Source organism: Triticum aestivum, chromosome 3B, assembly GCF_018294505.1.
Source record: "Triticum aestivum cultivar Chinese Spring chromosome 3B, IWGSC CS RefSeq v2.1, whole genome shotgun sequence".
Lineage (NCBI taxonomy): Eukaryota > Viridiplantae > Streptophyta > Magnoliopsida > Poales > Poaceae > Triticum > Triticum aestivum.
Window position 1 is genome coordinate 781,181,343 of NC_057801.1, and position 24,570 is coordinate 781,205,912.

The 24,570-nt window shown below is 48.4% G+C and overlaps 1 protein-coding gene across 1 annotated transcript; it reads left to right on the forward strand.

The window, feature by feature from the left end:
* The first annotated feature begins 16,693 nt into the window (after positions 1 to 16,693).
* On the forward strand, positions 16,694 to 20,797 carry LOC123066545 (disease resistance protein PIK6-NP). Its single transcript, XM_044489603.1, has 4 exons — positions 16,694 to 17,568; positions 17,846 to 19,836; positions 19,990 to 20,041; positions 20,335 to 20,797. Exons 1-4 carry the CDS (start codon positions 16,745 to 16,747, stop codon positions 20,336 to 20,338), a joined length of 2,871 nt encoding a protein of 956 aa, XP_044345538.1. The 5' UTR covers positions 16,694 to 16,744; the 3' UTR covers positions 20,339 to 20,797.
* Positions 20,798 to 24,570: the final 3,773 nt, after the last annotated feature.

The following is a 24,570-nucleotide window of genomic DNA, read 5'->3' on the forward strand; positions in this document are numbered from 1 at the left end:
TCGCCAGTCTCCGCTCATTCCGCAGCTCCTGCTGTGAGTTACAAATGTGAGCAACGGCACCGGTATCAAATACCCAGGAGTTACTACGAGTACTGGTAAGGTACACATCAATTACATGTATATCAAATATACCTTTAGTGTTGCCGGCCTTCTTGTCCGCTAAGTATTTGGGGCAGTTCCGCTTCCAGTGACCCTTCCCCTTACAATAAAAGCACTCAGTCTCAGGCTTGGGTCCATTCTTTGACTTCTTCCCAGCAACTGGCTTACCGGGCGCGGCAACATCTTTGCCGTCCTTCTTGAAGTTCTTCTTACCCTTGACCTTCTTGAACTTAGTGGTCTTATTGACCATCAACACTTGATGTTCTTTCTTGATTTCAACCTCTGCTGACTTCAGCATTGAAAATACTTCAGGAATGGTCTTCACCATCCCCTGCATATTGTAGTTCATCACAAAGCTCTTGTAGCTCGGTGGGAGCGACTGAAGGATCCTGTCAATGACCGCCTCATCCGGGAGGTTAATGTCCAGCTAGGACAGGCGGTTGTGCAACCCAGACATTTTGAGTATGTGCTCACTGACAGAACTATTTTCCTCCATCTTACAACTATAGAACTTGTTAGAGACTTCATATCTCTCGACCCGGGCATGAGCTTGGAAAACTAGTTTCAGCTCCTCGAACATCTCATATGCTCCGTGTTGCTCAAAACGCTTTTAGAGCCCCGGTTCTAAGCTGTAAAGCATGCCGCACTGAACGAGGGAGTAATCATCAGCACGAGACTGCCAAGCATTCATAATGTCTTGGTTCTCTGGGACGGGAGCGTCACCTAGCGGTCCTTCTAGGACATATTGTTTCCTGGCAGCTATGAGGATGATCCTCAGGTTCCGGACCCAGTCCGTATAGTTGCTGCCATCATCTTTCAGCTTGGTTTTCTCTAGGAACGCGTTGAAGTTCATGTTGACATGAGCGTTGGCCATTTGATCTACAAGACATATCTTGCAAAAAGTTTTAGACTAAGTTCATGATAATTAAGTTCATCTAATCAAATTATTTTAATGAACTCCCACTCAGATTAGACATCCCTCTAGTCATCTAAGTGTTACACGATCCGAGTCGACTAGGCCGTGTCCGATCATCACGTGAGACGGACTAGTCATCGTCGGTGAACATTCTCATGTTGATCGTATCTTCCATACGACTCATGTTCGACCTTTCGGTCTCCGTGTTCCGAGGCCATGTCTGTACATGCTAGGCTCGTCAAGTTAACCCTAAGTGTTTTGCATGTGTAAAACTGTCTTACACCCGTTGTATGTGAACGTAAGGATCTATCACACCCGATCATCACGTGGTGCTTCGAAACGACGAACTTTAGCAACAGTGCACAGTTAGGGGAGAACACTTCTTGAAATTGTTGTAAGGGATCATCTTATTTACTACCGTCGTTCTAAGTAAACAAGATGCATAAAACATAATAAACATCACATGCAATTATATAAAGTAGTGACATGATATGGCCAATATCATATAGCTCCTTTGATCTTCATCTTCAGGGCTCCATGACCATCTTGTCACTGGCATGACACCATGATCTCCATCATCATGATCTCCATCATCGTGTCTTCATGAAGTTGTCACGCTAACGACTACTTCTACTTCTATGACTAACGCGTTTAGTAATAAAGTAAAGTAGTTTACATGGCGTTCTTCAATGACACGCAGGTCATACAAAATAAAGAAAACTCTTATGGCTCCTGCCGGTTGTCATACTCATCGACATGCAAGTCGTGATTCCTATTACAAGAACATGATCTCATACATCACAATATATCATTCATCATTCATCACAACTTCTGGCCATATCACATCACATGACAATTGCTGCAAAAACAAGTTAGACGTCCTCTAATTGTTGTTGCATCTTTTACGTGGCTGCAATTGGGTTCTAGCAAGAACGTTTTCTTACCTATGAATAACCACAACGCGATTTTGTCAACTTTTATTTATCCTTCATAAGGACCCTTTTCATCGAATCCGCTCCAACTAAAGTGGGAGAGACAGACACCCGCCAGCCACCTTATGCAACTAGTGCATGTTAGTCGGTGGAACCGGTCTCACGTAAGCGTACGTGTAAGGTTGGTCCGGGACGCTTCATCCCACAATACTGCTGAAGCAAGATAAGACTAGTAGCGGCAAGCAAGTTGACAAGATCTACGCCCACAATAAAATTGTGTTCTACTCGTGCAATAGAGAACTACGCATAGACCTAGCTCTGATACCACTGTTGGGGAACGTTGCAGAAAATTAAAATTTTTCCTACGGTTTCACCAAGATCCATCTATGAGCTCATCTAAGCAACGAGTCAAGGGAGTGAGTTTGCATCTACATACCACTTGTAGATCGCGTACGGAAGCGTTCAAGGGAGCGGTGATGATGGAGTCGTACTCGACGTGATTCAGATCACCGATGACCAAGTGCTGAACGGACAGCACCTCCGCGTTCAACACACGTACGGTACGGGCGACGTCTCCTCCGTCTTGATCTAGCAAGGAGGAATGAGAGGTTGAGGAAGACAGCTCCACCGGCAGCACGACGGCGTGATGATGGTGGAGAGGCGGTACTCCGACAGGGCTTCGCCAAGCACGTGACGGAGGAGGAGAGGTGTTGGGGAGGGGAGGGGCTGCGCCTTGACTTGGGTGTGCAGCCCTCCTCTCACCCCTCTATTTATAGGGGAAGGGGGAAGGGGGCCGGCCCCATCTAGATGAGATCTAGAGGGGGGGTGGCGGCCAGGGAGGGGGCTTGCCCCCCAAGTAAGGGGGGTGCGCCCCCTTTAGGGTTCCCCCCCCCCCAACCCTAGGCGCATGGGCCCAAGGGGGGGCGCACCCAGCCCACCAGGGGCTGGCTGCTGCCCCACGCAGCCCATGTGCCCCCCGGGAGGGGTGGCCCCTCCCGGTGGACCCCCGGAACCCCTCCGATGGTCCCGGTACAATACCGATATGACCCCGAAACTTTCCGGTGTCCGTTTGACAACTTCCCATATATAAATCTTTACCTCCGGACCCTTCCGGAACTCCTCGTGACGTCCGGGATCTCATCCGGGACTCCGAACAACATTCGGTAATCACATACAAGTCTTCCTAACAACCCTAGCGTCACCGAACCTTAAGTGTGTAGACCCTACAGGTTCGGGAGACACGCAGACATGACCGAGACGGCTCTCAGGTCAATAACCAATAGCAGGATCTGGATACCCATGTTGGCTCCCACATGCTCCTCGATGATGTCATCGGATGAACCACGATGTCGAGGATTCAAGCAGCCCCGTATACTATTCCCTTTGTCAATCGGTACGTTACATGCCCGAGACTCGATCGTCGGTATCCCAATACCTCATTCAGTCTCGTTACCGGCAAGTCACTTTACTCGTACTGTAATGCATGATCCCGTGACCAAACACTTGGTCACTTTGAGCTCATTATGATGATGCATTACCGAGTGGTCCCAGAGATACCTCTCCGTCATACGGAGTGACAAATCCCAGTCTCGATCCGTGTCAACCCAACAGACACTTTCGGAGATACCTGTAGTGCACCTTTATAGTCACCCAGTTACGTTGTGACGTTTGGTACATCCAAAGCACTCTTACGGTATCCGCGAGTTACACGATCTCATGGTCTAAGGAAGAGATACTTGACATTGAAAAAGCTCTAGCAAAACGAACTACACGATCTTGTGCTATGCTTAGGATTGGGTCTTGTCCATCACATCATTCTCCTAATGATGTGATCCCGTTGTCAATGACATCTAATGTCCATAGTCAGGAAACCATGACTATCTGTTGACCAACGAGCTAGTCAACTAGAGGCTCACTAGGGACATGTTATGGTCTATGTATTCACACGTGTATTACGATTTCCGGATAATACAGTTACAGAATGAATAAAAGACAACTATCCTGAACAAAGAAATATAATAATAATCCTTTTATTATTGCCTCTAGGGCATATTTCCAACAGTTTTATGTCAAAGGATGCTGTGAGAATTGCTCCACCTCTTAAGAATTCTTGGTATAGTGATACTTCTCACCATCACCATTTTTTCTTGTGTTGTTTCTAACCGGGATACCAACAGGTGAACGGTGCTGTTTGGATTCCGCCCTTCTATCAACCCTATTGCTTTGGAGTTAATGGTCAACATTACATCCTTAGGCCATTGATTATCAAATCACCATTCTAACATTGATCGTACTACCTAAGCCCATATTTCGGGTGCACCTTTCAGCCAATGGTTAATTGTGTATGTTTTTTTTCTCTAGCATACATCGTTATATCATCTGATCTGACAAATGTTATCCCCTTGTTCACATAAGTGTGGAAATCCATCTTTTGGAATTCTCAATGAATTGTCGCTGAGTCAATCAGCCACCTCCTCACCTCTCCTCCATTTCGTGATGAACTCTTGTTTTGGAACTCGCTTCCATAGTTCAATTCCTGAGAATCTTACAATGTCATCTCGACAATTTGTGTTGCACCTTTTCTTCTGAGACATCTCGATTCTGAGGTATCCTGACACTAATCAGATCTGAATCTCGGTCAGATATGATGGTTGGAATATATTTCCAAGAGTTATAACATTGGTCTTTTATTTGACCCGGTAAGATGATGTCATGCCTAGCACACCTGGCCGTAGGACCTATTCTTCCATGAGGAAATCGTAAGACTTATTCTATAAGTTGTTCCTGATGGGTCATTTGTGTATCCTAAATCTGACCCTTACATGATGACCATGTCAATGCTATCTCGAAGCATGTATGTGGTACTCCTATCATCAATAAGAACACTCGAAGCACAATGTTAAATTTTCTTAATCAAATTATCCAAACATCGTTGTATGGGTAATGTCATGAAATTTCTCTTCCCTTTCCTAAAGTGTTTTCTACATTATATCATGTCATGGATATCATGCTCTGCTTGTCCTTGGGAAGGATATCCCCCTGAAATATGTGTTTAAACGCATTTTCCTTTCCATTATTTTGTTTAACCTTTCTTGTAATCTACATAACTGAGCAGTGATAATTCCCTGCTTAGGTAAGCACCTCGTTGTACCACTCTGTCAGTAAGACCCTGTTGCATTTGTCGATAGCATTCCGGTAACCACCGATGGACGAGAACTTTGCCGATTGGTCCGCCTCGTTCAACGAGCAGGAAGAGGGTTCTCTTCGTCCCTCGCACTTGGTATCGATGTTGTTGCCGACATAACTGATAGGCTACCCTCTGACATGCCTTGCTATCATGACCGTGCAAGATGTCAGTCCCCTTTCTACTTTCAACCCACATGGTGGGGCCATAACCCACAGTTCCACAGGATCGAAACCTGACTCTCCTGTACACCCTATTGTCAAAGTTATTCCTCGTCCGTGGCCTCGTAGGTAATTCACGAGCCACCTTCAAGTCTGATATCAGACACAATACTTATTCCCGTTGCTTTGAACCTCTTTCACGCCCTGTAACAGGCATCGAACATTCCTGCCCGCTTGAAACTTTCCATGATACCGCCTTACTTTGCTCTCGATATTTTCTAAGTGTCAATTCGAGAGTTACTTTCCGCCACCTTCCCCGATGTTATCGACTAGATAGTCAGCCTTACAGAGGTCTGTTCCCCTGGAATACCCCCCTTATTATTTCGTAAGTATGATGGAGTTCCTAAAGAAAGGACGCTGACATCATCATGGTGACTTGAAGCAGAGAAATGAAGGCATCAACGAAAGGGAACAACCTCTTCGAAAGAGCAACAAAAGACGAGAAGATCCGTTACACTTTCGTAACCAAAACTCCCCCCCCCCCTTACACCCCTCTTAAATCTCGGGATGAGATTTCTTGTAGTGGAGGAGAATTGTGACGCCCGAATATTTAAGCTACAGCGAACCTCCGCTAATGATGCCACGTCACCTCGGTTACTGTTGTTAGTCTCGCGTTAGTTTGAAACCGATTCAAATTCAAATTTGAATTAAAGTCAAACGATAAAAGTTTTCGAACATAAAAACTAAAATGTGCTAAATGTGACCAATAAATCCTTAGTAATAATGGTGGAGAACCCACATTTTTATAAAATAATTAAAGACACTAAAATAATAAAAACAGTGGCTAAATAACATTTTAATTGCTCTTTAAATTATAAAAATATTAAGTTAACTTATTTTGAGTCAAAACCAGGTTGGGTAGTGGCCTATATTTGTTAATACTAATTTAGGTACAACTAAGGTATTTTATAAAACTAAGGTATTTAAAACATAAAGTTAAAACAGAAAAGAAAAGAAATAAAAGAAAAGACAAAATAAAATAAAAAGGAGACAAGGACTCCCCTGGATCCCCTTGGCCCAACTGCGCCATGGCCCAGCCAGGCCGGCCCACGCCTCTGGCCTACATAGGCCTCTCCCACTCCCCCGAAACCCTAACCCCCCTCCCCACTCGCTCCCACTACCCCCGTTTCCCCCGATCCAGTTCTAGATCGGGATCGATCCCCATCAATCCTCGCCCGAGGCAACCGCACCCCCCGACCCCGCCGACGCCCATGCCGAGCGCCGCCCCGCCGCACCTCGCCAGCGCCCTGGTGCCCGCTGTCGTCGTCGGACCTCCTGCGCCTCTCCCTCACGGGATCGACCGCGCCGCTCGAGCCCCCCTGCGAACCATCGCCGGACGCCATCGCCGTGGTCCTCTCCGTCGCCTGCGCTCCCCGTCCCCCTCGCCGATGTCGCCTCGTCGGACCTCCCCGACTCTTCCTCGCGCCCGCTGCCATTGCCCTACGGCCCCAGTGAGCCCCGCCTCTCTTTCCCCTGCTCACCGCGCACTTGCATCGCTCGCGCCCGAGGTCACCGCGTCCGCGGCTGTGCTCCGGCCGGCACCCGCTGCTGCGGACTCGTTGGGCCGCACGCTCGCAGTCGCCCCCCGTTGCTCCCGTTGCCGACCCGCGCGCCTCGGCGCTCACTCGCCGTCGCCAGCGCCTCTGGCCGCGCCCGGCTACGCCCGCCGCGGCTCCCGCCCCGCTCTGGCCAGCCGGCCTAGCCACGGCCGGACCACCCATGTTGGCTGCCCGGGTCCGCTCTACCCCGGCACCCCACGCCTGTTAGCCCCCGCGCCCCTGCCCGCTAAGCCCCTCGGGCCTACGACAGCCGGGCCACCCCTAGAACGTTTATAAAAAAAGAAAAGAAAATAATAATAATTAAAATAGTTAGTTAACTAATTAACTTAATTAATGCTGTTTAATTAACCTAGTCATTTCGTTAAACTAATTAACCATGCTTAATTAACCTGCTAATAATCTAAATACTGTTAATTAGTTAACAGACATTGACGAACGGGCCCCATCTGTCAGGTTGACCAGGTCAATCGTCAACATTGACTGTTGACGTCATGCTGACGTCATAATAGTATTTTCGAATTAAATTAAATATGTTATTTCTAGAAATTGATAAAATCTATAAAAATTCATATAAAATAATCTGTAACTCGGATGAAAATACTTTGTACATGAAAGTTGCTCAGAACGACGAGACGAATCCGAATACGCAGCCTGTTCGTCCGCCACACATCCCTAGCATAGCAAACCTGCAACCTTCCCCCTCCGGTTCATCTGTCCGAAAACGCGAAACACCGAGAATACTTTCCCGGATGTTTTCCCCCTTCGCCGGTGTCACCTACTACCGTGTTAGGGCACACCTAGCACCGCTCATTGTCACGTCATGCATCGTCATGCTTATTTTTGCATTGTATTTATTGTTTCTTCCCCCTCTTCTCTCGGTAGACTACGAGACCGACGCTGTTGTTGCCCAGTTCGACTACGGAGTTGACGACCCCTCCTTCTTGCCAGAGCAACCAGGCAAGCCCCCCCTTGATCACCAAATATCGCCTATTCCTCTCTATACTGCTTGCATTAGAGTAGTGTAGCATGTTACTGTTCGGTTACTCCTATTCTGTTGCATAGCCTATCATTATTGCTACAGTCATTGATACCTTACCTGCAATCCTAAATGCTTAGTATAGGATGCTAGTTTATCATCATTGGCCCTACATTCTTGTCAGTCTGCCTTGCTATACTATTGGATCGTGATCACTCGGGAGGTGATCACGGGTATATACTATACATATATATACTTTACAGATGATGACTAAAGTCGGGTCAGCTCGTTGAGTACCTGCAAGTGATTCCGATGTGGGGGCTGGAAGGACAGGTGGCTCCATCCCGGTAGAGGTGGGCCTGGGTTCCCAACGGCCCCCGTCTGTTACTTTGAGGCGGAGCGACAGGGCAGGTTGAGACCACCTAGGCGAGAGGTGGGTCTGGCCCTGGTCGGCGTTCACGGTTACTTCATAATAACACGCTTAATGAGATCTTGGTATTTGTTCTGAGTCTGGCCACTAGCCTATACGCACTAACCAACTACGCGGGAAAGATATGAGCACTCGACGTCGTGGTATCAGCCGAAGCCTTCGTGACGTCAGCGACTGAGCGGCGCACCCCGGGTTGGACTGCGTTAACGCAACTTCCTTTGTAATGGAGGTTGCTAGGTCTACTTCCGGCCGCCCACGCAACGTGCAGGTGTGCAATGGGCGGTGGGCCCAGACCCCTGCGCGCATAGGATTTAGACCGACGTGCTGACCTCTCTGTTGTGCCTAGGTGGGGCTGCGACGTGTTAATCTTCCGAGGCCGGGCATGACCCAGGAAAGTGTGTCTGGCCAAATGGGATCAAGCGTGTTGGGAAATATGGTGCACCCCTGCAGGGAAGTTTATCTATTCGAATAGCCGTGTCCCTCGGTAAAAGGACGACCCGGAGTTGTACCTTGACCTTATGACAACTAGAACCGGATACTTAATAAAACACACCCAGACAAGTTCCACAGACAACCCGGTGATTGCTTTTCCACAGGGCGACGAGCGGAGGATCGCCGGGTAGGATTATGCTATGCGATGCTACTTGGAGGACTTTAATCTACTCTCTTCTACATGCTGCAAGACGGAGGCTGCCAGAAGCGTAGTCTTCAACAGGATTAGCTATCCCCCTCTTATTCTGGCATTCTGCAGTTCAGTCCATCGGTATGGCCCTTTACATATATATCCATGCATATGTAGTGTAGCTCCTTGCTTGCGAGTACTTTGGATGAGTACTCACGGTTGCTTTCTCCCCCTTTTCCCCCTTTCCCTTCTACCTGGTTGTCGCACCCAGACTTTGGAGCCCAGGAGCTGGACGCCACCGTCGACAACGACTACTACACTGGAGGCGCCTACTACTGCGTGTAGGCTACTAAGGACGACCAGGAGTAGTTTAGGCGGATCCCAGGCAGGAGGCATGCGCCTCTTTCGATCTGTATCCCAGTTTATGCTAGCCTTCTTAAGGCAAACTTGTTTACTTATGTCTGTACTCAGATATTGTTGCTTCCGCTGACTTGTCTATGATCGAGCACTTGTATTCGAGCCCTCGAGGCTCCTGACTTGTATTATGATGCTTGTATGACTTATTTATGTTTTAGAGTTGTGTTGTGATATCTTCCCGTGAGTCCCTGATCTTGATCGTACACGTTTGCGTGCATGATTAGTGTACGATTGAATCAGGGGCGTCACATTGGCAAATATTCTAAATAGTACAAAAGAGAGAAACATACTCACCTTACAAATTCAGCGGATAGTAGGCATTCTGCAACACACGTCATCAGACATGTAGCGAACTTGAAGCTACAGTTTCAAGTAAGAATATAGAGCACAAAACCATGGATTACTAACTTCAACAGAACATAAAATGGAAGAACATCCATGTCAAGCTGATGCCCCTGTCGAAGTACCACATGTGTGTCATGAGCAGGGAATAAAAATAAATTAAAGATTAGAGACTACAGCATGGCTTAGACTCTATTGGATATACTTGTGTTGTGCGAGCGTTGCATTGTGTGCTCTTCCAGGTCACTGAAAGAGAGTGTATAGTACTATAAAAAGGGAAAACCAGACTCTGTATTCTCATCATCACCGGAAAAAAATCTGAAATAAATCTGAACTTTTACCATCTCCTTCTCTCTCTGTAACTGATCGCCAATTTCCTCTGATTGTCATCTCCTCTAAGGGCATCTCCAGCCGCGCCCCCAACAGGCCCCCCCAGGCCACTTTTTCGGCGCCGGCGCCGAAAAAACGGCCCAGTCGCACCCCCAGGACGCCGAAAATCGCCGGTTCGGACCTTTTTCCCGCCCGGCGGTCACAGGCCGAACCCAGCGTGCTGGGGAGCCGTTGGGGGCTCCGGCGCTAGGGAAAAGCACGCCTGGCCCACACCGACAGGGGAAAAGTCAAGGTTTTCTTCCCCCGACTCGCCTCGCACCCCCTGCGCCCTCGGCCACCACTAGCTATATCCCGGCGACGGCCGCCGGCCTACTCCGCTAGATAGCCATTCCCCGCCGGAAAATAGCAGCGCTTCGCCGCGGCAATCCCTCCCGCAGCAGATGGGCGTTTCCGGCCGCCGTTTCCGGCCGCAGTTTAACGGCGGGTACAAGCCCACCGCGCGCAAGGTGTTCAGCGTTTTGACTGTCTCGGCGATGGACTTGGATGAGGAGGAAGAGCTCGCCGCGCTGCTGGAGGAGGAAGCCGCGACCGACGTCCAGGAAGAAGAGCATCTGATGGTGCTCGCCGCCCTCGCCCAGCTGCTGGCGATCAATGAAAAGCCGCGTCGAGGTGGCTCGGCGCCGGGGCGGGTGAAAGCAAAGAACCGGCATCGTCTGCAAGGCTACTGCATGCTCTACTCCGACTACTTCGCCGATGCTCCACTTCATGGTGAGAGAACATTTCGGCGCCGTTATCGGATGAGCCGAAAGCTCTTCCTCGGGATTGTGAATTCCATCCGGGAGTTCGACAACTACTTCAAGTGCAAGATGGATTGCACTGGCGCTCTTGGATTCACCTCCATCCAGAAGTGCACGACAGTGATGAGGATGCTTGCATATGGAGCTCCCAGTGATTCACTCGACGACTATGGGCGCATGGCCGAGTCCACCAGCATAGAGTGTTTCTACAAGTTCTGTCGGGCAGTGGTGGCAGTGTTTGGGCCACAATACTTGAGAACACCCAATGCGGAAGACACTGCTCGGATCCTAGCCCAGAATGCAACAAGAGGATTTCCTGGGATGCTTGGAAGCATCGACTGCATGCATTGGCAATGGAAGAACTGCCCATTTGGTTGGCAGGGGATGTACAAAGGCGCCAAAGGTGGTTGCAGTGTGGTGCTTGAGGCGGTAGCCACACAGGACCTCTGGATTTGGCACTCCTTCTTTGGTATGCCAGGAACTCACAATGACATCAACGTGTTGCAGTGCTCTCCTGTTTTTGCCAAGCTCGTTGAGGGTCATTCTCCTCCGGTGAACTTCGAGATCAATGGGCACCAATACAACAAGGGGTACTATCTAGCTGACGGCATCTATCCGAGATGGTCGACATTTGTAAAGACGATCTCAAACCCTGTGGCAGGAGGCAAGAACGCCTGGTTTGCGAAGGTTTAGGAGGCTTGCAGGAAGGATGTCGAGCGGGCATTTGGTGTGCTCCAATCTCGATTCGCTGTTGTTCGGTACCCCGCTCAGACCTGGTCGAAAGATCAAATATGGGATATCATGACTTGCTGTGTCATCTTGCACAACATGATCATCGAGAGCGAGCAAGAAGACCCAGTGTTTGACACTGAACCATACTACAGGCAGGGTCCTCTAGCCGAAGTTGATCACCAGCTACCGACAACTTGGACTGCCTATCTCAGTATGCGTCAGGAGATTCGAGACCCACAGGTGCATCATCAACTGCAGAAAGATCTGATTGAGCACCTATGGAGGCTCAAGGGGGGCGCCGCGTGATGAAATACGAGTTTTTATTTGTTGAACTATATAATTTGTATTGAACTATTTGTTGTTGTAGTATTTTGTTGAAGTATTTAATTTTTCTGTGATGAAATATGTGATAAGGAATAATTGTGATGATAATTGAACGCCGAGACACGGCGAAACCATGCCGAATATGGGCCTATTCTCGCCCATATGGGCCGTTTATTCGCCGAAATTGGGCTGCAAAGTGGGCCAATTTCAGCGCCTGGGGGCGAGCTGGGGGCGAGGACTGGGCGCAAAACCGCCCCCAGCGCCGAGTGTATCGCCGGCTCACCCCCAGGGGGCGATTTCTATGCGTCCTGGGGGGGCCAACGACTGGAGATGCCCTAAGCTGTTGTTATCCGGGACATCACATGGCTGGGACACAGGAGTAGTGGAGGTAGCTGAGGTTGGGCGCTTCTAGGCAGCAGGATTGCGGCTCAGCCTGGACGTAGCGAGCGGGCTTTTGGGCCCGCTCGTGGACCGACCAGGACCGGACCGATCGGTCCCGGCCCGCTAGGAAAACTGGCCGGTCCGAGCTGGCAATTTCGGCCCGAAAATTGACCGGTCCAGTTCGGTCTTAGCTCGGTCCGGCTCAGAGGACCGATGGCCCAACCCAATTAGAGCTAATTAGGAGAGCCCATTAGGTCGTTTGTGCCCAGCCCAATATAGATCGTGCGTGTGTGCCCAGCCCAATATAGATCGTGCCTGTGTGCGTGACCTAAACGCATCTCGCATCCCGTTCGTGCGTGTGCCAGGACGTACCGCACCGCCGCCACTCCTTCCAGCTTCCAACAGGACGCACCGCGCCGCCGCCGCTCCTTCCACCAGTGGACTGGACTAGCCACCAGGACGCGCCGCCGGCCGCCGTGCCTCTGCCTCGCGCCGCCGCTCCCTTGCACGGTTGTTCCTCCCCTCTCCCCCGCGCGGCCGTGCCTCTTCGTCTCTCTCCCTCGCGCCGCCGTGCCGCCGCGCATCAGGTCCGTCTTCTCCGTCTCCGGCCACCGTGCTGCTGCGCCGACTACCGCTCCGACAGCCTGGGCCTACATGGCAGTGACTGTACGTCGTGAGGACCGTGAGGACCGATGGTCCGCACCGAGCTTTGCGTCTGACGGTCTGGTCCCTGAAATCGGGACCGCTGCAGTGCTCGGTCCGGTCCGGACCGGACCGCCCGTCGGCCGGTCCAAACGACGGCTCGGACCGGGACCAGACCGGCCCGGACCGTGTCCACCCTGAATTGCGGCACGCTCCTGACGCGTGAGTTGATCGTGTTGCCGGCCGATCTGAGTCCCTGCCCGGAGTCGCACCAGGGAGGCTGAAAAGAAAGCCAGCTCCAAAGTCAGATCTCATCAGTTGTTTTTTTTAACCGAAAATCTCATCAGTTGTAGATCCGATTCCGGAGGAACCGAGCGGAACCAAACTCCCTGACATTGGAGCTACCTTGGACTGAACAAAGACATAGACGGGAGATGAGTACGCACTATCAGGGCATCGCGGCGACGATGCAGGGCACCACACAGGCGAGGGGGCATAGCCCGAGAGAATCACGGGGAGCTGCAGAGCCGAGTCGGACCGGCCGCCATGCCGGATGAGCGCCCAGATTGGCCCTTGGAGCATCTCCAGCCGCGCCCCCAGAACGGCCTCCTCAGGCATTGAAAAAACGGTCCAGCCGCGTCCCCAAGAACCCGGTTTTTGCCGGCTTGGACCGAAATCAGTGTCGGCGGACCCAGGCCGAACCCTATGCGCCGGGTGGAGCTCGGGGGTGCCTAGGCGAGCGATTTGGCGCGAAGCAGCCGCGGGCCCGTCAAGTCAACGAGACGGCTGCTTCATTGATCCCTTCGCCTCGGTTCCCGCGGGAATCAATGCGAAGGCTGCTGCGCCGGTCAGCCTCCATTGATGCCTCACGGGCGGCGCACTGAAGACGCCGCCGACGCGCGTCCGCTCGCATGCGCCACGCGTCCGTCCGCATGCCGCCCACCGCCGCCCCGGCTTTGGCTATAAAAGGCGCCCCTCCCTGCTGGTGAGCACCACACCCTCCCCCTCTCCCTCCCGCGAAAGCCTTCTTCCCGCCGACGAGCTCTCCCCCCACGGCTGAGGCTGAGCGTCGGCGGTGTCCCGGTGCTGCCCGTCCCCGAAGGAGCCGCATGGCGGGCGGAGATCGCCCGCATCCGCTCGTCGCTGACGGAGGAGCCGAGGTACGCACCCGACAGCGAAACGCTGTACTTTCAGGCCCGCCGCGAGGAGCAGATCGCCTCCACCAATGGCGTCATCCCCCGCGGCCGTCTCAACTTCGAAGGACGACACGAGTGGTGGGGCGTCCCCGGCCGCACACTCGACGTCGTTCTCGACCATATCGAGATCGGCAATGTGCCGCGGTTGGAGTATCCGGCGCGCCCCTCCTTCTCTCGCCGCCGGGGTCGTCCTCCTTGTCGGGCTCCGGCTCGCCGGCCATCCGCCCCGTCAAGCCCGAGCCGGAGAAGACACCGCCAGGGCGTCGCGCGCGGAGCGGCGCCCTCGTCATCGACGAGCCATCGCCTGCGACGGCACCGGCGTGGCGCTTCCTTCGCCTTGTCCGGCCGAAGCCCGAAGCCCGAGCCGGACACGGCCCCCGTGAAGCCGGAGCACGCCCGCATGGTGGCACCCGATGACGAGTCCGCCCTCAAATGGGCGAGGGAGGACTACGTCCGCGAGCAGGTGCGCCAACAGCGTCGGGCTTACCTGGAGATCCAGGCCCGCAGCCGCGCCGAGGCCCGTCGCCGCGCTGAGGAGGGCGGTGTTATCGTCATCGACAACGACGACGAGGTCGAGGCTGCACTGTCGCCGACCCGGGCGAGGGGTGCAGCAGGGACGCCGCGGACGAGGCGCGCGACGACGACGACTACGACGGCGGCGACTACACCCGCTTCTACAGGCTTCTCAGCATGTAGAAGGCGGCGGTGACGGCACTAGCTAGGCGTTTAAGTTTGTTTTTAAGTTGGTTTACGCATGTTTTACGCTTTTGTACAAATTTGGACGAAAAATGATAGAGTTCATGAAAAAGTCGCCCAGTTTGAGAAAAAAACAAGACGAACTTCGTCGAACCCGCGGCGACCATGGACGTGTGACTGGGAACGAACCGAACCCCTGGGGCCGAACTAGCGTCGGCTCGCCCCCAGACGGCTATTTTTCGGCACCCTGGGGGCCCAAACGGCTGGAGATGCTCGTAGCCACCGGGGAGAAAATTTGTGTTCCTTTTCCTTTGGGAGAGAGAGATGGGGTCAATCTATAAAAACGTTTGAGGGATTGGAAGCAGCAGCTATTTATTGTCGATTGAGAGACAGGGGCTGGTAACGAAGGGACATCTCGTCTTCCGTCAATTTTGTACACTTGTAACGGAACCTATGAGAAACGGAGAGACGGCTCGTCTTCAATCGACTCCACGTTAAAATTTGCTGATATGGTCGGATGGGTGACGTGGATAGCCTGTATGTAGAGATAAATATGATAGTGGGGATGAATCTTTTAGGTATATAGGATTTTGTACACTTGTAACGGAACCCATGAGAAACGGAGAGACGGCTCGTCTTCAATCGATTCCACATTAAAATTTGCTGATATGGTCGGATGGGTGACGTGGATAGCCTGTATGTAGAGATAAATATGATAGTGGGGATGAATCTTTTAGGTATATAGGATTTTGTACACTTGTAACGGAACCCATGAGAAACGGAGAGACGGCTCGTCTTCAATCGATTCCACGTTAAAATTTGCTGATATGGTCGGACGGGTGACGTGGATAGCCTGCATGTAGAGATAAATATGATAGTGAGGATGAATCTTTTAGGTATCGGACCTGCTAAAAATCAGTCGACTGAGATTTAACGAAGTCTCAGTCGACCATGCAACATTTTTTTGACTGTATGCAACATTTTTTCATACCGGTTGTAACATTTGTTTTGTTGGTTGAAGCATGTCATCCCTCCTTTGTTGTAGCACGTCATCTCACCGGTTGCAACATCCTTCATTGACGGTTGTAGCATTTTAGTTAGAATGGTTGTAGCATTTGTTGTTGTTGCTTGCAATACCATCGCAACATTTTTCGTTGCCGTTTGTAGCATCTAGCCATGCCATTTGTAGCAAAAAAACACGCTGACGTCACTCGACTGAGACTTCGTTAAGCCTCAGTCGACTGAGTTCTAGACACACCCTTTAGGTATATAGGATTAGTTTAGTTTATGACATTTTCCTATCAGGTTCGCATGGCGGTGCATGGTGCCTATTGCCAAGGTTGATTAGTCCAACCAAGGTTGTTGTCTATCTCTAGATAATAATGCAAACCGAGGTGTTAAACTAGTTAAGCTAATGCGTCTGCTCAGAGGTAACGATCACATCCTCGCAAGTGCCAAACAAGCAGTTGACCGGCCACCCTTATCCTAACACTTAAACTTTACGTGGGTATGATTAATTACTACGTCGGACACGCATAGTCTTAGGGAGCAGGTGGGTTCTTAGTTTTCTTTGACACCAGAACGAGTCAAAAAACGTGAACGCAAAGGAAAAGAGATTGGTTAATTAGCTTAACCCGGCCACTGCAGCCCAAGCGGCATCCACAAGGACTTGTCCCCCCGTCTGAAGAAAGCATCTCAGCCTTGCCAGACTAACCAGCTGATAGATGGGACCCACATGGCAGCCAGTATATGCTCCTGATTGTCCTGTTATCCACTTCCCATTCCTCAATACATTAATAATCCCCAACGTTGGTTTTCAATACTTAGCTAGCGTCTCTTGAAGGAAACGAAACATTGCCCAAACTGTCTTATTGGTAGCAATCGCATACCTCTTCCACCTCTCTTCCACCCAAAACAATACCACAGACGCGTGTAGTGAGGTCGAGCAATGGAGATTGCCATGGGGGCCATCGGCCCTCTCCTACCAAGGCTCACTGATCTGCTTGTCGGCGAGTTCACCCTGGAGAAGCGAGTGCGGAAAGGCATCGAGTCTCTGATCACAGAGCTCACGTTGATGCACGCTGCCCTCCGCACGGTGGCAAAGGTGTCACCAGATGAGCTCGATGAGGGGGTCAAGATTTGGGCAGAAAAGGTGAAGAGGTTGTCCTACCAAATGGAGGACATCGTTGACACCTTCATGGTGCATGTGCAGGATGGTGGTGAGCCAGCCAACCCGAAGAACGGAATCAAGAAGTTACTCAAGAAGACCACCAAACTATTCAAGAAGGGCAAGAATCTCCATCGGATATCCGATGCTCTAGAAGAAGCGGTTGGTCAGGCTAAACAATTGGCCGAGCTACGTCAAAGGTACGAGCTTGTGCATGACACCGGTGCTGGAGCTAGCATTGACCCTCGTGTCATGACGCTATACAAAGATGTCACAGAACTTGTTGGCATTGAAGATACCCGCGATGAGTTGATCAACAGGTTGATCGAGGGTGATGATTGGTTGAACCATCCAAAGAAGACGGTCTCTATTGTTGGGGTTGGCGGCTTAGGCAAGACAACTCTTGCCAAAGCAGCATATGACAAGATCAAAGTGCAATTCGATTGTGGTGCATTTGTTTCAGTTTCTCAGAATCCCGATATCAAAAAAATCTTGAAGGATATTCTCTTTGAACTTGACAACAACAAGTATACAAAGATTTATGATGAAGTCAGGGATGAAACACATCTCATTGACGAGATCATTAGATTTCTTAATGACAAGAGGTATCCTTCATTTTCCTATTACATACCAATGGTCCTTTTTTTCAAGTAAAATCATGAAACATTTGCCTTAGTGTGTGTGTGTGTATTTTCCTTAGTGTGTGTGTGTGTGTGTGTCTATATATTCTGATAGCAATCTTTGGTCCACTGTATATATTAGTTCGTACTTTCTATATAAATATTTCTAAGTGTAATTGATGAATTTTCACTTGGATATCATTTAATAATAGTCTCCTTACATATGTATCTTTTGAACTGACTCTTGAGAGCATCTATGTAGGTACCTTATTGTAATTGATGACATATGGGATAAAAAGGTTTGGGAAATAATCAAGTGTGCATTTTTCAAGAAAAGTATCGGAAGTCGGCTAATCACAACAACTCGTATTGTCAGTGTGTCTAAAGCATGTTGTTCATCTATTGATGATATTTACAAAATGAGAGTTCTTTCCAATGATGTAGCAAGAAGACTCTTCAATAAAAGAGTATTTTCTCATGAAAAAGAGTGTCCTCATGAATTGGTGCAAGTTTCTGAAGATATCTTGAAGAAATGTGGTGGGATACCACTAGCCATTATTACTATAGCAAGTCTTCTTGCTAGCAACTGTCAAATAAAAATGAAGGACCAGTGGTACATCTTGCTCAATTCCATTGGAAGAGGACTTACAGAAGATCCTGATGTGGAGGAAATGAAGAAGATATTATTGTTTAGCTATTATGATCTACCTTCCCATTTGAAGCCTTGTTTGTTATATCTGAGTATCTTTCCAGAAGATCATAAGATTATGAGGGATGAGCTTATATGGAGGTGGATAGCAGAAGGATTTATTTGCAGTGAAAAACAGGAAACTAGTTTATATGAGCTCGGTGATTGCTATTTTAATGAGCTTATAAATAGAAACATGGTCCAGCCAGTGGACATCGACGAAGATGGAAGGGCAGAAGCTTGCCACGTGCATGACATGGTGCTTGACATCATATGTTCCTTGTCAAGTGAAGAAAACTTTGTCACCATATTGGATGGTACTAAGAGAAAACTGCCTAACCCGCAAAGGAAGGTTCGCAGATTATCCATCCATAAGAGCAACACAGATGTACTGGCTACCACCAGCATAGCACAAGCGAGGTCTGTTACTGTTTTTGGAAATGATATTGTTCAACAAATGCCGCTTATTTCAAGTTCTAAAGGTCTGCGTGTGCTGGCTTTAGAAGGTTGTACTATTTCAGATATTGGGCACATGGACAATTTGTTACACCTGCGGTACCTAGGCCTAAGAGGTACATGGGTTGAAGAGTTCCTGGTTGATATAGGAAAGCTGCATTTTCTGCAAACACTGGACTTGAGAGGAACTAAAAATATACGTGAATTGCCATCAAGCATTGTTTGGTTAAGAAATCTGATGTGCCTATATATCGATGAGGCCATGAACATGCCATGTGGGATTGCTAACCTGACGTCCCTAGAAGTGCTAAAGGAACTGCGTTTGGTTGATGATAATCTAGTCATTGTGAAAGAGATGTTCCATCTAATCAAGTTGAAGGTGCTCGAGATTGGATGGTACTGTAGTCGTCTTGATGAAAGCATGGGAAAAACTTTGGCGAAATCCCTAAGTAATCTGCATAGGTTGGAAAGTCTACGTATTAATGCACATGGACGCATCTATTTCTTGCAGGAAGGCTGGATACCCCCTCCACAGCTCCGTAAATTAGTGTTTTACATATATGGCAGTGTCGCGTTTGACACACTGCCTTCATTTATTAGCCCGACATTGCTTCCTCTCCTCTCCTACCTGGTGATAACGGTGTATGAATTGCAACCAGAGGACATTCAGCTTCTTGGGATGCTGCCCAATCTTCGTTATCTCTATTTCAGAGGGGTCATCACCAAGAGCTTATCAATGGAGGATGCCACAATAATTTCCGGCCCTAATTTTTCCAGTTCCTGCTTCAGTTCCGCAGCGAAGTTGTTCCTTACATCTGATGCCTTCCCATGTGCGACCAAGTTATCCTTCGATGGTATTCCTGTGATGCCGTCAGCATTCCCTCGAGGAGCCGCCCCAAGGCTTAAACACCTTGAGTTTTCCTTCCGAGCTAAGTGGATCACACATGACGACGTGGATTTGGGCATGGGGCACCTCCCTTCCCTCCAGACCGTCAGGGTCCAGCTTCACACTTTTAAATCCAGCATTTTGGAGGTGAAGAAAACACAGGCTGCGCTGAGGGCTGCAGCGAGGGACCATCCCAACCGCCCGGCCGTTAGTATCCGAAATGGTACGTACTACACAACTGCACCTGGACGTATCATGCATGCGCTTCTTCCCATCCCTGTGCTGGCAAATTAAAATGCTCATTCCTCTCTCTATTTCTCATTCTACACGCATTCTTGTGTTTGCCGCCGATTGTTCAGATTTTTTTTTCATCCAGGAATTGTTTTGGTTCAAATCAAGGGCTCGAGTCATCAAAATCCTGCACACAGGTACCATTCTACAGCGTCTTCTTTACCATGTTTTATTCTGCTAGCAAGTTCAATTGGCCCTCCGATGCTAAAGCCCAAGGGCCTACCTGGCCATCTATTTCAAATTCCGACAAGCAATGTGAATTTCACCTTTTTTTTGGTTACTTATGTGCATAGGTGTTACAGGTTAACAATGCTATGCACTAGTAGTGTAGCCATAATGTTCCATTTTTCTGTACTTGAATGAACTCTGTTTTGTTTCTAGAACATTCAACTGAGATATTCACATGTAAACCTTCCACATCGCGTTGCAGGTAGCAGGAGAGCCAATACATTTCATCGACATGGATGGACTCCATGCGAGAGCCTCCTACTTCCGTCCAGTTTCCGATCCAACCAAGAAAGTCAAAAGCACAGCGTCTGCGTTCGCCTTGCCGTCTGATCTGTCTTTCCTTCAGCAGCGAGATGAAGCTCTCAATCTGACCACTCATGTCTGAATCTTCTTCTTGCTTCCGTCCAACGATTCAAGAGACATTTAAGTTTGTTCCTTCGAGCAGATCAGAAGTTTAACTATGGACTGCTGGCTTGTTTATCTTACTCCCTCTGTAAACTAATATAAGAGCGTTTAGAATACTAGAGTACTTTATAATCACTTGCTGCATTGCTCTGTTCCTAGCAGCCAGCTGCAGACTCATTTTTACTCCAGATTTGTCAACATTTAGTTCGTGAGATCTTCAGAAATTTCAGTATGGCTGTACCGCTTTGCTCCTTGTTTTCTGTGTCTCTTATGTACTTGTCATGCTAGTTGTTTCAATATGCCAGCCAGCTTAAAATCTGTATCATCGTCTTTTTCTTTGAGTGGAAGTTGGGCTTCCTATTGCATCTGAACATTTTTCAGACTAGAGAGGGGTTGGAATGTACGCAGTATTTATTTTTAAGTTCTTACACTGTTTAATTTCATCATAAAGCATGAAGATATTAGTATCCTAGGAGTAGTTGCGAACGACGTCCACCCCGACTTGTCGCCACCATCGGTCATACACGTACTGCCCAAATGTTACCTGAACTTGTGCACGAGCCGCTGCGCTGCCCTGTTGTAATCTTCAGAGATGCAAAGGCTTCAGATATCCCGGCACGGCCGACCGGGAAGCAGAGGTGGAAGGAGTGGATGACGGCGACCATCGCGCTGGGTCTGGGTGGACCACGACGAGGTGGGGTCATCCCAGTACGCGCCGTGCGAACAGTTGTCCCCAGCATTTTCCTTAGAATTAACTTCTCACATCTTTTTTTCAAAATGTCCTTGTTACATCTTATGCAACAGATAATTGACATTTGATAATATCGTGCCAGTGTTGAGTACTACAGAAGATTAGCAAGGAACTCTGCTTTATGTACTTCAACATGTGAACTCTGTTTTCTTTCTGGAACATCCAAGGGAGCTATTCACATGCCTGTACTTCCACATGGCATTCTACTTATTGGGTGAACTCTTGTTTCCGTTTGCAACATTTAACTGAACCACTTGTATGAATGCGCATCCACATGGCATTCTAGGTAGCAGGAGCTACCAGATTTTGCTGATACGGAAACGATCGATCGTGCGACAGCCCACAGCTCCCTCCACTGCTTCTTCTGTTTACATCTCTTTCTCACTTGTTTTCTTCATCTCCCTGCATTTGTTACTCATGCTGGTCCAAGTTTCATCAAACAACACAGGGCACGACAATATATCTGGTTTTGTCGCCCGGTCCCTTGTCATTGGTTTTGATCTCGTCTGTGTATGTGGTTGCATTTGCTGCAATCAAGTAATTTCTGCTGCATTGATTATACGTCCATAGTCTGCTCTGGCCGAGGTGCAGCCAAGATCAGGTGAGAGGATGATGTCATCCCCTTTCAGTCTCCATCTCGATCGCTCGCCGTTTCGACAGAAAATCCTACTAACGGAAGCTGAAAGCCTGAAGGCCCTAGCTCAGTACCACAAAATTCAGTCAACCCGTTTCGAGCTGTATGAGTAAGAGTAACAACGTGTTGAACCGTATGCAAGCCTGAATGTTTTGCTCCCCTGTCGTGATCGAAATATGAACTCGTTTATTCGTGGACACTCTTCTATCTTTACAGAGGGAGGGGAGTCCAAATTCCGCCAGAGCTTGACACGTTTTTGCAAGCTGAGATCCTGTTTATCAGTAAGAGTATCAGCAAAGAACATGACAGCATCTTTTTATGTTTTTGCGCACGCTACAGTAGCCGGGTGGGGTGACACATGGGACCATACCGTCTGGAGGACCCACAAGGCAGCGGCTCTGTGCTGGCAGATGGTTAGTCGACACGGGCTATCAGTCAGAGAGAGAGAGAGAGAGAGAGAGAGCCGTGGAGTGGATCTCGTGGCGGGGGCTCCTCCGGCCGCCAACCCCCCGCTGGGATCCTTCCAGGGAAGGCGACCACCGGCGACCCCCTCGCTGGTGAGTATGTGCAGCGGCAGGGGTATCAGGAACAGAGGTATAAATCTGTTCTCCTGTTGTAGATCCACTAAATTAGTTTCTTGGACCACAATCACAGGGACAGGGTGTGCATCTTAACTGCAAAAGGTTGGTCGTTCGTCGTTCACTATCTAGTTTCTTCAAGTAAAGCGTGCCTGCTACTCCCTCCGTTCCAAAATAGATGACTCAACTTTGTACTAACGAGGGAGTACTTCTGTGCTGGCCGGTTTGATGTGTGTTCATCTCAGTTCTTAACTGCAAATAGTTGGTTATCCACGATACATTTACAATGCTATTTGGTTCTATATATGCTACTCCTATATATGGTCTGCTCTAGTGTGTCCATTTGTTGTCAGGTAATTAGCACACGCTTCACTACTGACCTCCCTTTATTAAGAAACATATACCAGATGCATCTTGATTTGTTTGCCAACTGAACAGTGGAAAAAGTTCATATACATAGGTCAGCGTGGGATGGAAATCACAACTGTTTGTGGACTTAAAACAGATGCTAGTGCAGAAGAAACGAAGAGTATATTGCTTTTTAGCTGTTACTCCCGCCGTCCAAAAACGCTTGTCCCAAGTTTGTTCCTCAAATGGATGTATCCAGCACTAACTTGGAGCTAGATACTTCCATTTGAGTGACTAAGCTTTTTCGGACGGAGGGAGTACTATGTAAGTGCAAATCGTTCGTGATTCACTGTAGATTTACATTGCTTGGTATAAGATGTTTTTTTCCCAAGGGTATGCTCATTTTTTTGCCTTTTTAACTAGCTCATTATTCATTGTTATTTTCTTTTTATGAATGTAAATAGTATACACATGCTGACTTGCCTGGCAACTAATTGTTGAAAAATCTTCACATGCATAGGTCCACAATTGCTGTGGAGGAAATGAAGAATATCTTGTTATTTGGTTGTTACCGTCGACGTTCTTTTAGATTGAACATTGGCATAATTGTTTCTCTCTGCAATGATTATATTAGATCTAGCATCATGTCATGGACATCATAAGATTTTTCTGCCTTGATAGTTGATGTCTACAGGTTCAGTCATGCTTCTGTTTATGAGCCCTTTGAAGTAACTCTGTGCTAGCTCAAATGGGCCAATTTCTTATTTACATGGTACACGAATCCTTCAGCTATCCATCTCCATATGAACTTGTCTCACTTAATTTTGTAATCTTCTAGATATATGCTTATATATAATAAATGATGTGAAGAAGACCATAGAACAAACATAATCTTCAGTCGTAAGGAAGTTAGGGTGGACTAGAGATAGACCACAACAGGAGCCAGACACACCAATAATATGGAAAGTAGAAAAGAAATAGCAAAAGAAGCTCTTGACTTTTAGATTATGTCAAAGTGATAATCCGGAGTCAAGCTTCTTTTACTACTAGTTTTGATCTACCTTGTCATCTATAGGATTAGTTATTATATCTAAGTATGTTTTTAGAAGATTAAGCAAGGTCACTCGGTATGTAAATGGATAGCCGAATGTTTCGTTTATCATGGAAAACAAGAGATTAGCTTATTTGAGCTCGGTGATCATAAATAGAAGCATGATTCAACCAATGGATATCAATTTGATGAAGGCACGGAAAAATCTTCTCGTGTTCATGATATGATGATTGATTCCATATGTTGTTGCCAAGTGAAGAAAACCACTTACATAGCACTGAGTGAAAGCGATCTATACAAAGGCAAGATTTGAAGATTATCCTTCCGAAAGAGCATGTCAGATATGAGCACCATCAGAAGCAGCAATGCCACAAGTGAGGTAACTTGCAATATCTATATCTACTATTGTTGATCTAGTGCTGCTTATGTCGATTACTTGTGTTGGATTTAGAATAATATGGTGTATGTTTCTCTTCATTTGAGACTGCTGAAATTCAGAAAACTGCGTTTGTCTTGGTGTTTTGATTTGTCTTCCCTCTCCAAGGTCATTGTACCCACTTACCTCTGAATTCTGCAAATTTTTGCAGTAGTTATTGCGTTTTTCTCATTATGAAGTTCCTTTTCCATTTATTTGTGTTCTAAGGAAGAGTATGTAATATGATGTACTGTTG

What these genes read in the sequence shown, in the direction of transcription:
- LOC123066545 (XM_044489603.1), top strand. Translation starts at nt 16,745, where the DNA reads ATGGAGATTGCCATGGGGGCCATCGGCCCTCTCCTACCAAGGCTCACT. An exon ending in AGATTTCTTAATGACAAGAG is followed by an intron (nt 17,569 to 17,845) that starts GTATCCTTCATT and finishes GCATCTATGTAG; the next exon opens with GTACCTTATTGTAATTGATG. An exon ending in GGCCGTTAGTATCCGAAATG is followed by an intron (nt 19,837 to 19,989) that starts GTACGTACTACA and finishes TTTTTCATCCAG; the next exon opens with GAATTGTTTTGGTTCAAATC.